This window comes from Rhopilema esculentum, chromosome 11 (genome assembly GCF_057945365.1).
Source record: "Rhopilema esculentum isolate cy_ngs chromosome 11, ASM5794536v1, whole genome shotgun sequence".
NCBI classification, from domain to species: domain Eukaryota; kingdom Metazoa; phylum Cnidaria; class Scyphozoa; order Rhizostomeae; family Rhizostomatidae; genus Rhopilema; species Rhopilema esculentum.
This window is the reverse complement of record NC_142825.1, coordinates 5,174,471-5,188,602: the sequence shown is the minus strand read 5'-3', so window position 1 is coordinate 5,188,602 and position 14,132 is coordinate 5,174,471. Positions and strand designations below refer to the sequence as shown.

The window sequence follows — 14,132 nt, the reverse complement described above, 5'->3', positions numbered from 1 at the left end:
TGAAGGTGACGGAGGGGCAAAAGAAAATTATACTATATATCTTACTTTCTTTGGTGAATAGTATCAAAATATGGCTACTGCTAAAGATGAAGTGGCAAGGTTTTGTTCAGAATGTGTGTGTGTGTGTGTGTGATTGTGAAAAGATGACATTCTATTTGGTTGATGTCATATGAATAAATGACAAGCTGAACATAATATCTTTGCAAACATCAGTCGAAACTTGAATTCCACAACAACATGGAGCCAAAAAAGTGACCCCATTGCATTATGCGGAGTTAATTGTGGGTAATTTTTTGATTGCTGGTAATTGCTCCTTGGCATTAGGAACAAACTCTTAACAAAATATCAATAACACACCCATTTTCTTAATTTCTTAAAATCTTTGGAATTTTTGTAATTTCAAAAGTGAAAGTCAGTGATAATTCAAATACAAACGCTATGAAGGCATTGAAAGTTTCCGAAGACACAATGCCAATGCTTCGAAGACAAATTTCCAATCGTTTGCTCGTAGTGGAGGGGGAGGGGGCAGAATTTAGGATGGCATGTTAATCATGCTGCGTTTACTTTTATACTTTAATACTTATAAAAATGTTTCTTTCAGCATTCAGAAAAATCACTAGACAGGAAATATCGAAAATACCTTGGTTTCTGTCACACAAATATCTAGAAAATATGAGTACCACGAAACTTAAGGGTTTTTACAACAAGGCACTTTTTGCTATAAGAAAAAGACACCAATTAGTTCATGAATCTTTATAAGAAAACGTAAAAACCCATGCTTTCAAAACGAGGAAAATACTGTATTGATAAATTAGATGACGTCATAATCAGGTGGTCTTTAACTTATAAAAGCAGAAAGGAACAGTGTGATAGGAGGAATGTTAACATGGCTACAAACGTGAACATCCCAAAGATACATGAAATATTCTCATATAACATTGTACCTAGAGGGAGACTCTATGGATCAGCAAAGAACTTCAAACTACGAGTTCATGTGAAGAACTTACATGAGTACTACACCGTTAGCGACTTAACATCATCAACAACAGTTACCAAGTTAAAGGAAAAATTGGAAGCAATTACAGGCATACCTACGTAAATGTTTTAATTTAGGAATTCACTCTATCCATATTGTCATAACAGTAGAAATTATTGTATGTTATATTACTGTTCTTTCTGGTGCTTTATGCATCAAGAGGAAATAGGGAGATTCGTAAACGAAAGACAGTAATCTTTCAAAACCCGTTGATGTGTACGCGCATATTAAAATGACAACTGAAAAGTCGATTAAAAACGTTGATTACATCAGATTTCATTTCAAAATCCAGTACCATTCCATCACTGCAAAGTATTCAGGTTAAATTATGTCTCACTTTTATCGCACTGACATTTAATCAATCTAGATAAGAATATTAACGTATATTGATTCCAACCTCTCAGTTTGTTCATTTTCGTATATGCTCCATCAACCTTAATACAGTAATGTCATATGTAGCTCTGTTTCATCAAATACCATTTAGCTTCTTAACAATATACATCCAGCCTTCTGAACTAATTTCAATTGCTATATTCTTCCGACAATTGATTCAAAACTCTTCATTCCTGAGAGGTTAGAATGTTATCGTAATATTTAGGCCGTTGCAGCGACTGTACTTTTTGGACCAGTGTGATATGGTAGACGACCAAACTTTGGAATGCTTCCACATACTACCAAATTCAAGGTTGTCCCTTCGATTATTCAAGCCATGGCAGGAAATCATAGAAGCTTGTTGCAAAGGAAACGTGGAAAGTACGATTGTTTAGAACATTTGAATCGTAATTGTTGAGCTATGTGGATATTTAAACGTACATAAAAGATGTGACCGTTATTGCCAGTAACGTTGTTAACGACATTAATGCTCTAGGATTAAAATAAACACATAGCTATCTGATATCGTATGAAGATGATCTAAAGGTATATTGATTTTAAGTCAGTTAAAATGCAGTAAGAATTAACACAGTAAGAATTTTACTGGTGCGACACACGATGTCATCTCGATGTTGTACTTGAGCGGTTTGTCATAGCTGCTGGTAAGACAAATTCTTATGAAACTCTTTCCTTATGTCAGGGCTTGAGAAACTGCTGCCGCTTAATCGCGGGAAACTATCGGAGTGGGACAAGTTCTACATCTACGTGGCCATATTTGTTGCAACGCATCGTGGGCATATGAATATCTTGGAAAGACTGCTGCAAACAAATGTAGATGTGAAAAATTGTCTGCCATCGGGAAGACATCCACTGTTAATTGCTGTACAACGGAAGCAGTTGAAATGCACAGAGGTCTTATGTAAGTCAGCATGTTCTTACACACTTTGGCACTATATTAATCACTAGTGTCCTAAATAAAATATTTTTAGATCTGGAACAAATAAATAAAAGCAATGAAAACATTTGAATACAGTATAATCCGGTTATAACGTACTTAAAGGGACCAGCGTATTAAGTACGTTGTATCTGAAGTACGTTGTAACGAGGGTAAGTAAAAATTGATTAAAACCAAGCACGCCTTTTGCCGGGACCAAGCACACCAGTACGTTATATCTGAAAGTACGTAATAACCGAGTACGTTATAACGGGATTCTACTGTACTGCATTTTAGTGGGCAGACGAGTCAGAGCACACGAATGGAGTAACAACAGGGAAGCTTTGCATAACTGGAAAGTCCAAGCACGGGTGAAGGCCAACTACGAAAAGGTGAAGGAAAAAATGCAGCAATGGGAACATGCAAGAAGCTATAGAATGACAAAGGCACAAATGTTTGACTCGACAATACCTACATGGTTACAGGGTAAGGATGCCAGCTTTTCAACATGCAAATCCAGCACATAAGAACATTACAATACGCCGTCTTAGCATTCACTAAAAAGCTTAACAAAACAATTTCAATTTACAGGTCCTCTGGCAAAGAAATATCTCTGCATTATCCTAGATGGGACAGTCACTGCGAAGGAACTTTCCCGTGGTGAGCGTAAAGTCTTTCGACCCTAGAAACTGCTGACTTCAAAGTCAGCATGTCTCCAAATATGGTGGATTATCGAGCAAAATTATTTTCTCAAAAGAAACATTTTTAAGGACACAGGCTTTGATATTAAAATGGACACAAGTATATTCCATGCTTAATATGCAAAATTACACAAATTGGACATCAACCGTATTGTTTCTTTAAGGTTATCCGATTTGGTAGTATAAGCAATGAAATCTTCCTTACTAAGACATTTCTAAGAATTCAATCTGTTATTGCGTAGAAGAGCAGGAAGTAAAGTGGCATGTCCGTTCGTCCGTCAACAAAGAGCTCTAGGCATTGTATATGGCAACAATGTTATGGTAAATACTATGTGAGCCTCACGGTTTCATAATAAAACCAATTGAGCTTTCGAGTTAATGGTAAAACGTCAATTGGTGTTTTTAACTAGAAAGATTTCAAGGAGTTAATAAAAGTAGCAATAAGACCATAACAAACAATGAGAAGGCATAAAAATTAAACTCGGAAAACGTTTGATATACCAGGCTCCTCAAAGTAGACCGGGCTCGGGATACAATAGATCAGGCTTGGCAAAATAACAGACAAAGCCCGAGGAAAAAAGACCAAGATATGAAAATAAAAGGCCAGGCTTTGGAATAAATGATCAATAGAACAAGCTCGTAAAAATAGACTAAAAACGGCTAAAAATGAAAGATCGAACTGGGAAATAATATATAAAGTGAAGGAAATAATGGTCCAAGCTCTGAAAATAATTGACCAGAGTGGGACAATAATAGATCCGGCTCTGAATCGGGCACATTGTGGGATAGATCTTTGGGTCATGACAAATTGGTTGTATTCAATATTTTGAGCTCAGAGGGTGCGAGAAGAAAGAGCGATTTCATCCTGCAAATAATGTACGATTCAAACATAAATTCACGGTTGAAATTACAGCACCACATAAGCTACTGAAATGTGGGAAATATATTTGACAGTCATACTGTCCTAAAGGCTTCTGAACTGTCCATCAGCGACCAATTTATTTTGAATAAGAAAAAAATTAGAATTGTGAATTATTAAGTGCATTAAATATCTTCTCGGTTCCGAAATCGTAGTTGACCCAAGAAGAAAAACAACCATATCCAGCTGTCATTGGTCCAGCACTTACCAGAAATGATGCACAGCAAGGTAATATTGTGAATGTCTTGGTACCATTCAAGCAAAGAACTTTTACATAAGTTCAAGATAGGTTAAAGGAACTTTGCCTTTCTGCGATCCACGCTCTGCCATCATCCAATCAGAATCCATCCCTTCAACAGAGTACACAACGACAACCTAAAAAGGAAACACGTGTTTAGAATACATCCATGACACAACTGGATACAATGGAAATAGACTGCTGTTTCAGAATTTCCTTTTTACACCATATTTTCATTTACCTTTAATTTTCAGATTTAAAAATTGATTTAGAGAAAGCTGGTTAACCGAAATAAGTATATACAATAAAGAATATTCAACGAGATTTGTAATTGAAAACAATTAACTGTCCCTATATATCCCCAAACATTGAATCAAACTTGTATTAAAATGTAGGGCAGTTGCTTTTTCGCAGAGATTTGGCTGACAGCAACAGGGGAGGAAGAGATTTTCTTAATTGCTCGGACCGTGTTAGACAAACATTATCTGTACCAAAAACTAGCAGCATAGACAACTGTTATGTATAAATTGAGCCTATTGAGAATTCTGGGAGCCGAAAAATTCCCATGGACCAACACTTTTTCCACAAATGCAATTCGAAAATATTCCATATAGCTTTATCTGGTTTGACGATATTGTTTAAAGAAAAGGACTTTGCTCAAAATGTTTGTTCAATTGGGATTTTATGGACATATATGGACAAAGAGTCGCAGAGTTTGCTGTATACAGCTGTTTACTCTTGAAGATAAATTAAAAGAAATTCGGGGAAACAAATGATTACCTCATCAGCTAGCAAAGACAGCTCAGTTAAATCCGCAGCGTCGTAGTCATAAAGAACTCTGGCTTTTCGCTGCGTTGGCTGCTGCATTTCAGGCTGTTTTAGCGGAGGAGCCTCTGGCCTTTGTGGAGGAGCTGACGGTGGAGCGCTTCTTGTTAAGCTGGCAAAAGAAACAAAGAAAATTGAATTGAATAGACAAGATCTAAAAATACACATCACTGTTGAGGCTTAGCCTAGCATTAGTGCAACATCAAAAGTAATAGAACTAAAGTCGCTTTTTAACAGAAACTGACATCACTATATTCTAGTATTAAAAAACGATTGAAGAATTTATCCTTTAATATGATAAGCATATTAATACTGCCTTTATACAATATTCCATATAGTTTTTACTGGTTTGAAAATATTGTTCAAAAAAAGAAGACTTTAATCAAAAGTTTTGTTCAATTGGACTTTTCAATATTTAGTGAAATTATTGCTTTTGGCCAATTTGAGAGATCTAAACCGGTTGATCATGAAATTGCCATTCTCATTTAGTTTGCATAGTTTTTCAGTTATACGCGCTGCTTTCCATCACTTAGATTTCCGTTTTGGTGAAAATAGGACGTAAATAAGGCTTCATAGTTAATTTCGCATCAATATGCCTTCAGATGTAAACAATCCTTATTTCAGATAATCACAATATTGACACATTCAGTCTAATTAGTTGCAATTGTTGTCGCATTTCGAATACAAGTTTTTGCATTTTAGAGTGTACAGTTTCAGGCCCTCGGGTGTTTGCAATCACTTGTGACGGTGCACAAAAATTTCCAATCAGTTAGAGCCAGAACATGCGTAAACCAAAGTAATTCTTTAGCATACAGCTCAACTGATTATAGTCGAGGCAAAAATGATAAAAACAAACTGATAGATCTCTAATTAACTATATATGTTTTCTTTAGAAATTTAGAAGGGGTTATTGATTTCTGAGGATACTTAATGTGCATTATTTTTGTCAAGCAAGCAAGTAAGCAAGCAAATCAGGGCGAACGAGAATCATAGATTGTCACGAAATTAATTCGTCTTTAGAAGTTAAAACTGGGAAAAGGCATACATTCAGCATACTAACTTTACTTGGAATACATTGGTTGCTTATTTAAATACTTGGAATTTTTGTCATACATATTGAACGCATAAAAACATTTAAAGCAATTTAGATTATTTTTGGTTAGAGAGACCCTCTAAGTTTCAGTAGAATAAGCTATTACATATACTGCCTAGGTTGCAATATATCAGAGGTTCAAGTATCTATCAGATCGACTTCTTATCTACATCAAAGAGCTTGTGTCTAAAGAAGAGCAAAACTACATCCAAACAGGACCAAAACGATGATCGATAGAAATTGGCAAGCTTCTGTGACCGTGTGCTCATAAAGGTCTATGTAATTTTTTTTCAAATCAGAAAAGTATTGTATTTGAAATTTACCGTGTACATTAAAATGTTTTGGAACATGTAAATCATCCGTTAAGAAGGGGGAGGGGCGTCTTGGTTTTTCAGCCCTCAGGGGCTCTCTAAGGAAGAATTTCTGATCATCATCATCAGAATGTCAAAATCATCAAAATCAGTATGAAGTAGAATTACGAATAGCTATTCAAATGAAATAACATTCCAAGAACGCGACAAAAAAAATCAAATAAATGAGTTGGTCTATGAGGGGTATACAAAGCTAACATACCCTTGAAGGTCCTTTTGTAATTCTGACACATATTGCTGACACTGAGCATGATACATGCCAAGGGCCTCAACGAAGGAGCCAAGGTTTCTCAGGTGGTTGCTCTGTAATTAAACGGTGGAAAATTAAAATAGAATTTGGAAAAGAGAACTTAAAATGACTACAAATTGAAAATTTGAGTTCATTTAAGGCATCAAAATATTTAAACAATTATCCTTAATGTACCAATTAACACTGCATTTCGTGAAACTGTGCTTTCGTAATCAAAGTCTTGTTCGTATTGTAAACAAATTTCAGAACTGACCTTCCAGATAGCAAAGGCAATCATTTTCACGTGAAAGAAAGCATGAACTAACTGGGGCTGAGTGATTAGAAGATTTAATGACAAAAAACAAAACAAACAAAATAAAATCTGTATGCGACACTAAACAATTTTATTACACCATACCAATAAAAATCAAAAGCTAAAATACCCCGAAAAATAAGGACACACAGATTTTTTAAATATCGTTTCTTAGCAGCGCTACCCGTAAACATCATCCGTAAGTTTTCATGATAATTTTCTCAACTTCGTTAAAAATCATGATAATAAACTATGAATTATAGTTCGTTGGTATTGAACATACATGAGTGGAATTGATGCCATCAAGAAGAAGCTTTGTTATTTCATATTGCCTGTCAAAATCTGCTTGTGCCACTCGGAATTGTCCTTCGGCCTAAATAAATAGCAAAGAAAATATGGATACAAAAGCCGACTAAACACAAATACATTTAAGATAGTCAAAACAATAAGGCTGAACATTTAGATGTAAATTGCACATACAAGGTGAACTTTTAGATCTAAAACATTTGAAAACTATTCACTCACATTTTATTTGATAAAATTAATGCAATTTCATACAAGCGATTACCACAATATGAGAGCTTGAATGTACTTGTTTGATAGGTTTTTTGAAGTAATAAAAGCGAAATCATTATATTTGGCGATTATAGGTTGCGTGTTTATCGAATTTCCAAAGTCAACAAACTTTCTCTTCTCAATTGGTGATTGATGATTCTTGATCAATGATTCATGAATCATGCAGCTGTGAAATAGCTACGCTATAATAACTATCTCATAAGGATGTTGAGCAGTCAAACAAATACCCACGAATAGTCGACTTAGTAATAGGCATTGCTTTACCTCTCTCAGTCTTATTGGTGATTGTGCTCTCTTAACTTTATTTCTTGCAGCATCAAGATCAATTCTGGCGATGTCTAATACTCGTCTTTCTTTCTGAAATGATAATTGAAAAATTGTAATTTACGTAACCCATTAACTATAAAAATATACATAAGTGTCCAAATTATCACGTTTTTCGCAATAAAAAGAAAAATTTTAGACTCTTTTTTTAACTATGTTATTACTCAGTGGTGGAATGCTGATGAAAAACACGATAAATACCGATAGGAGTATCACATACAATTCAAACAAATGTCGAGCTCCGGCAAAATATAATTTTTTTTCGGTTTTAAAATTTATATGAGTTTTGTTTACAAATTGAACGGTCAAGGAAAGGCAGCATAACATGGCAGTGATTGGAAAACAGTTCATGGGAAATGAGCAGTTGGGTGTCGACACAATTTCACAACAAGGAGTCAGGATTTTTGTTTACCTTCAAACAACAGTTGCGTTTTTATGCTTCTATTGTTCTTATATTTCAAAGATAGGCCTTGTACCCTTGTTTGTCTTTTTTCAACTGATTTTTTTGCCCATTCTTGAATAATTTCCATTACATAAAAACCTAAACAGATAAAAATTGTTAACTTAGGTTCCAGAGGGCAGTTGTTGCACATTTCTTGTACTGAATTGAAATGTTTTTAGTTCTGGTAGAATTTATGCAATTTGACACATTTCCTATATATATACTTTCCTGTGTGTGTCAAATCATATGCTCTCAAAATTAACAATTGCAATAGTGAAATGGAACTTTATCAAAAATAACTTTTTAATGTATGAGTTGTATAAAGCATAACTGATGCAGCTTCTTATTCTGTTCTCTGTTTTCTATTGTCTGTTTTCTGAAACAAACTTGAAAATGCATCAAGAGACATATTACCATGCAGCAGTAGCAATTCTCCAATGAGCCTTCAAACAAAATATAAATCTACTCACTGCAAGAGTTTTCATGTCATTATCAAGAAATGTTTTCAGTGGATGAATGTAATGTGAGATTGTCTTCTGCATAAAGTCCTTTTCTGCATTTCCGATCTTTTTTAGTGCTGTTCCAGTTTTATTAAGGGAATTTCCTAAATAGAATTAGAGTATAAATGATGCTATGAATGCTTTCAAATGGAGAAATCTAATTGGTTTGAAATTAAAGTTGCAAGGAAAAGAAGAAAGGGGATATGAAAATGGTCTTATGATGAATTCAGACGAATAGTCACGAGACAAGATAAAGAAAATGTACAAAAGTGAAGAGATAGGCAATAAAAAGAAGAAAAGAAATGACTGCTAAGATATGGAACAGAGCGAGGAGAGAAGCAATCAGGGGTGCTGTCAGAGGAGGATTTGAGGGGTTGGTGCTCCCCGTTACACTCTGTTCTGCAGCACATTAAGGATTTTTGCCGAGCAAAAGAAGAAATTGTTTTCTCCTCTTGTAAACTTTTTGCAACAATTGTAAGGTATTAACATTTCTGTAGTAGTTGAACTTTCACTAAAGTAGTATGGCACTTAAGTATTAACATTGATTTAGAAATGCAAAATAGCAGCAAAAAGTACTTATCTGTTGACCATACCCTTAAAGAGTAAGGCATGCCTTTTTGTTGGCAAAATTTTATACCCCTCCAAAAATTTTTTGTTAGTTTTGCCCCTGACAGCAATTATATCTTGAATACTAACTTTGCCAGGCAGGAGCTAGAGGCTAATAGATTTCACAGAAACAACTACAGAAAAAAATTTGTCTTACCATAATCACTATCAGCGCCAATCTCTCTTCCTGCAGATGACATTGACTGTCCAAGAAGAAATGAATTTGTTGGCCTCAATGGAGACTGTTTGTCGAGTTTCTCGAAAACAAAGTCTTCAAGTCTTGCACCTGCATCAGCATCATTTGAAAACAATGAATCAGCTTTCATTAACAAAAGAGTTTGATTCGTATTGGAAAAACACCATGTGATAAATGATGTACTTAGGCCTTTGATAATAAGCTTGAAACCAGGCCTTGGCATGAATAAAATCTTAACAGGCACATTAAAACTCCCTTTGAAAATATGTATTGTACAGGCAAAGCTCCAGTGCTGTCTTGATTTACATAGGCATGGTTTATTGAACTTGATGTTGCTTGAAGTTAAATCGAAGTCTATCCCTGTTTATCCCGTTATCGATAAATGTTTGAAAGTATAATAATCTGAACAGATTTAGTAATGAAGTCTGACATATTAGAGAAGCCCTTAAAATAAAATAAAATAAAAGAGGAAAATTTGTGTTTGTCATAAAAAATAATTAAAGAATCTGTTTGAAGATAGTTGTTAGTGGAATCTATATGTTACAATAAAGAAACCTGCATCATTAGTTGGTTTTGGTTATATATTAACTCTTAGAGAGCTAATTATAATCTTTTAGTCATCATAAAGGCTTGTGTTAGGGCCATATTTTGAATGTGGATGGCATTCATTTTTTCTGGCTTTTTTAGGTGTAAAGATAAGTTCAAGTATAAAGAAATGATTTTTAAGCTCATGCGACTAAAACAAAATGACATCCCTTTTGAAAAATCTCATTGCTAAACTGAAAAGTCAGCACAAATTTCCAAAAACCAACCTTAGTTTCTAGGTTTAAGCCCAGTTCATAGTTGATGCATTACATCAAAACTTTTACCCGTACGCCTTATTTCTCTGCGGGAGGCGCCAGCTTGTCTGGTGTCGGCTTGCCAAAGAGCTAGCGTATGCTAAATTTCGCCCCATATCAGACGCATAGGTCTTGCATACGGAAGTTTATTCTGTTTTCTGCAAACCCGTATGCCTTGAACTTATCGAGTTGAGAAATCTTCAACTTTTTTTGCCTTCCGTAAGGAAAATTTCTTAGCAATGGCCGATTTTTAAAGAAAACTTTGTGAAGAGATACACAAATACCCCCACATGTATGATTCTTTGCTAGAGGACAATCAGTCTGGAACCCAGGGTAAGAAATCGGGACAAATATTAAATTATTGGACAGGAGCAAGAAAAATGGCTATTTATACCGGAATCATTGACATCAAACGCAAATCGTTGACAATAACGGCACAATTCCCGCAAACGGTTCGTAAAGTATTTTTAGGTAGAATATACCAGCATGTTTGCTGTTCTTTTTATTTTTTCTCCGTACAAGTAGAAGGGCAAGAGGAACATTCCTCGACGGCATGTCTGGAAACTATGAACCGAAAAAGCTTATGGCGTATTGTTTCAAGCTTCCCGCATGGACATGCGGAAAACGTATGTGTTCACGCTTTTTGGATATGCAAGATGAAAAAGCGTATGCTTCAAAGCTTACCCTTGTGCAGAATTTAGCGGAAGCTAATAAGTTCAGAACTATGAACCAGGCTTTAGGCTTGCAATGTTATACTGGGGATCAAAATTTTACTACTGCATTGATCATTTGCAGTCCATTTGACAGATCCATATTATGTTTGATCATATATGACTGAATTTCGATTTTACTTTGTAGAAAAACAGAAAACAAAACAAAAACAGAATAAAGAAAAATAGAGAAAAGTCTAGGAGCAACATAATTCAAAATACACACCTGGGTTAGGCTTTAACAGGGCAGCTGTATTTGCAACAAGCTTCTCAGTTGCCTGCTTTGTTGTGTCTGCTCGCTTGCACAGGTACTCAAACTGTGCATCTAGCTCTGTTCTTTCTGCATTACCAAATCTCTCTTCTGTAAGCTAGAGAAATGATAAACTCCTGCATTGTATTATATGCAACTGAAATTACATTTATTGGGCTTTGACATTTTTAATTAATAAACAAATGAATCATGATTAATGGGGGTTGGGAAATATCTTCAAAATTTTCAGATGTTGACCAAATGTTGTATGCATTTGCGAAACAAAATGCACAAATAAAATGTGATTCTGCTGGTCAACATCTGCTTACAATTTCTTTAGTGTTTGATTGGTGTAAATGTTACATTTTAGCCATTCAAAGTGGCCTACCATTTGTTTTAAAATACTGCCACTAGTAGGCCAACTGGCTTTGTTTATTTCAAAGTGATTTTCCAGACAAAATGTGCACACTTGGTTCTTCTCAATTTTAAAAAATACAGATAAAGACTTGCATTGTGAATTTAAAGTGGAAATAGTGTCATAAAGCACAATTTTTGTCATCATATCATCCTCAAAGTGGAAAACTGCACTTCTTTGATGATATGACAAAATTTCCAAGTGACTGCTCTACGAACTCAAAAGAATGCTTTCAGGGAAGCCTATAGTTGATGCCTTAAAGAAATTGACTTGTCCAAATCTTTTATCCAACAAGCACAAAGAAGTTGCAAGCATTGTGAAACAGTTTACTAAATGTCACTTTCAATAAATAGCTGGTACCTGAAACAGCTTACAAAAGTAATGTAAGAAAGAAGACACAAGTGAGCTCTTAATACGTTTAACTCAATGGGATAAACTGCATGGAAATTAATTTTAAACATTTTTGATTATAAGCACATCAAAATGTTGCTCCAAGAAAACCTAAAAAATTCTTAACAGTTCTTCCCGACAGGGGCTAACCCCCTCCAACAGAGGGGGTGACAGGCCACTCTCTCTGCCCCCTCTTTAGGGGCCCTAAATTATTAGGGCCACCACTGTATGCAAGTTTTAAACTTCGTGTTTTTGTGTTCATATCTCAAGTGTGTTTGGTTGAAAAAGCAATAAAAGTTTTGATTTATACTTGAGAGTTATAATGGCATTTGTTTATTTTTAGCAACATTTTTTGGGAAAATAACAACATTTTTTGGGGAAATAACAACATTTTCAGATATGCTGCATTTCCTGAAACTGATTGGATAGACGATTCTATCACCATTTCGAAACGATTGATCGCAGGCATTTACAAAACTAGCATTTAAAATCATTTCAAATAATGTTGAATTGTGGCAATGTTTTACGAATAATCAGGTGACATGAAGGGAGCGCCGTAAAGCGGCCTAAAGAACGCCCATCAACATCTTAAAACGATGCTTTAAACAACGTTATGGTTGAAGAACATTGTAAAGATTATACCTGTCTTGCTCTATTGAAAGCAGTTTTACTTGTCCGTAATGCTGAGTTTGCAAAACGCATAAAATTGTCTTTCAATTCGGCAGACGTAACTTGCATGTCATTGTTGGCAGCCATCTTTTTTCCTTGTCCAGAAACTAACACGTAAATTCGACAACAACCACCACTCAACCCAAATATCTATTTTTAGAACTTATGACCAATGGATCAGTGGTTATGACTTATGATCCTCGAATGGGGGCTTAATAATTTGAAGCACTAAATTGAGAAGGCACTTATATCGACATTTGAATATCCAAGTTTCAAATATTTCAAGCTCGCTTTTAGATAAACACTTTTGCAAGTCCGTGCTCACAACAGGAAAATTATAAACATTCATCGATATTAAAATACTTTATTTTCATTTTTCCTTGAATATTATATTCCTTTCTAAAATAACCTATTTTAAAAAAATGACTATCAGATTTGGGCTTGCTTGAAGATGGTGGCTTATCAAATATTTAAAATTCGAGGAGCCAGGCTTATTCGAGTGAGGGGGGGGGGGGGGGAGATTTTTCGGCTGGTAAGATATCTCAGTGAAGTACTCAGTGATCTGCATAAACAGTCAAATCTGTTACAGATTTCCTGAGACTTCGGTCAGTCAGTAACTGCTATATTTCAACCAGGTCAGTCATTAATTTAACGTGCCTAATTAATTAAACGCGGAGGTGCCTCGTCGACCAAAATACGTGCTTGTCGGTTTTAATGGCGTACCTCAACTTTTCATGCAGCTCGAACACTAAATGTTTCGTGGTTATGATCACTGATATATTTCATACTGTTGCAGAAACGGCCAAAAAACAACGAAACATGGAAGGAAAAATCTCAAATACACTTTTTTCTTTTTATAAGAACAATTTTATAAGAACACGAGCCTCAAAATTGGTCAAAATTTGAGAACAAATTAAGAACAAGCTGAGACTGAGCTTCTGCAAAATGCAATTTTGAACAACGTTTTATCTCAAAAATGAGGATTTTTAGCGATGTGTGGTTGCTTTTTCGGCGAATACACTCAAATTTTCAGTTGAACAACGTGCATAGTTGCAAGGTTATACGGCGATACCCAACAGCCTGGGCACAAGTACCGAAGTCTAAAAATAGCTTTTTGTGATGTTTTAAAGTTGGAGTTGAACTTATTCTATTCAGCACGTCAAATTACGCCAAGAAACAATGAT

At 35.1% G+C, this 14,132-nt stretch overlaps 2 protein-coding genes across 2 annotated transcripts; one reads left to right on the top strand and one right to left on the bottom strand.

Moving 5' to 3' along the window:
- The first annotated feature begins 138 nt into the window (after positions 1-138).
- On the top strand, positions 139-3,506 carry LOC135693846 (uncharacterized). Its single transcript, XM_065212429.2, has 5 exons — positions 139-1,095; positions 1,635-1,789; positions 2,109-2,327; positions 2,640-2,828; positions 2,934-3,506. Exons 1-5 carry the CDS (start codon positions 776-778, stop codon positions 3,026-3,028), a joined length of 978 nt encoding a protein of 325 aa, XP_065068501.2. The 5' UTR covers positions 139-775; the 3' UTR covers positions 3,029-3,506.
- A 395-nt stretch (positions 3,507-3,901) lies between these two features.
- On the bottom strand, positions 3,902-13,080 carry LOC135693845 (endophilin-B1). Its single transcript, XM_089111346.1, has 9 exons — positions 12,922-13,080; positions 11,451-11,592; positions 9,637-9,765; positions 8,844-8,977; positions 7,872-7,964; positions 7,315-7,404; positions 6,692-6,792; positions 4,981-5,137; positions 3,902-4,337 (listed from the first exon to the last, which is right to left on the bottom strand). The coding sequence occupies exons 1-9, from the start codon at positions 13,033-13,035 to the stop codon at positions 4,233-4,235; spliced, it is 1,065 nt and encodes a 354-aa protein (XP_088967472.1). The 5' UTR covers positions 13,036-13,080; the 3' UTR covers positions 3,902-4,232.
- Positions 13,081-14,132: the final 1,052 nt, after the last annotated feature.

What these genes read in the sequence shown, in the direction of transcription:
- LOC135693846 (XM_065212429.2), top strand. Translation starts at nt 776, where the DNA reads ATGCTTTCAAAACGAGGAAAATACTGTATTGATAAATTAGATGACGTC. An exon ending in GCAATTACAGGCATACCTAC is followed by an intron (nt 1,096 to 1,634) that starts GTAAATGTTTTA and finishes CGTAATATTTAG; the next exon opens with GCCGTTGCAGCGACTGTACT. An exon ending in AATACCTACATGGTTACAGG is followed by an intron (nt 2,829 to 2,933) that starts GTAAGGATGCCA and finishes TTCAATTTACAG; the next exon opens with GTCCTCTGGCAAAGAAATAT.
- LOC135693845 (XM_089111346.1), bottom strand. Translation starts at nt 13,035, where the DNA reads ATGGCTGCCAACAATGACATGCAAGTTACGTCTGCCGAATTGAAAGAC. An exon ending in CTTTCAATAGAGCAAGACAG is followed by an intron (nt 11,593 to 12,921) that starts GTATAATCTTTA and finishes TCATTTCTCTAG; the next exon opens with CTTACAGAAGAGAGATTTGG. An exon ending in TGGCGCTGATAGTGATTATG is followed by an intron (nt 8,978 to 9,636) that starts GTAAGACAAATT and finishes AATTCTATTTAG; the next exon opens with GAAATTCCCTTAATAAAACT.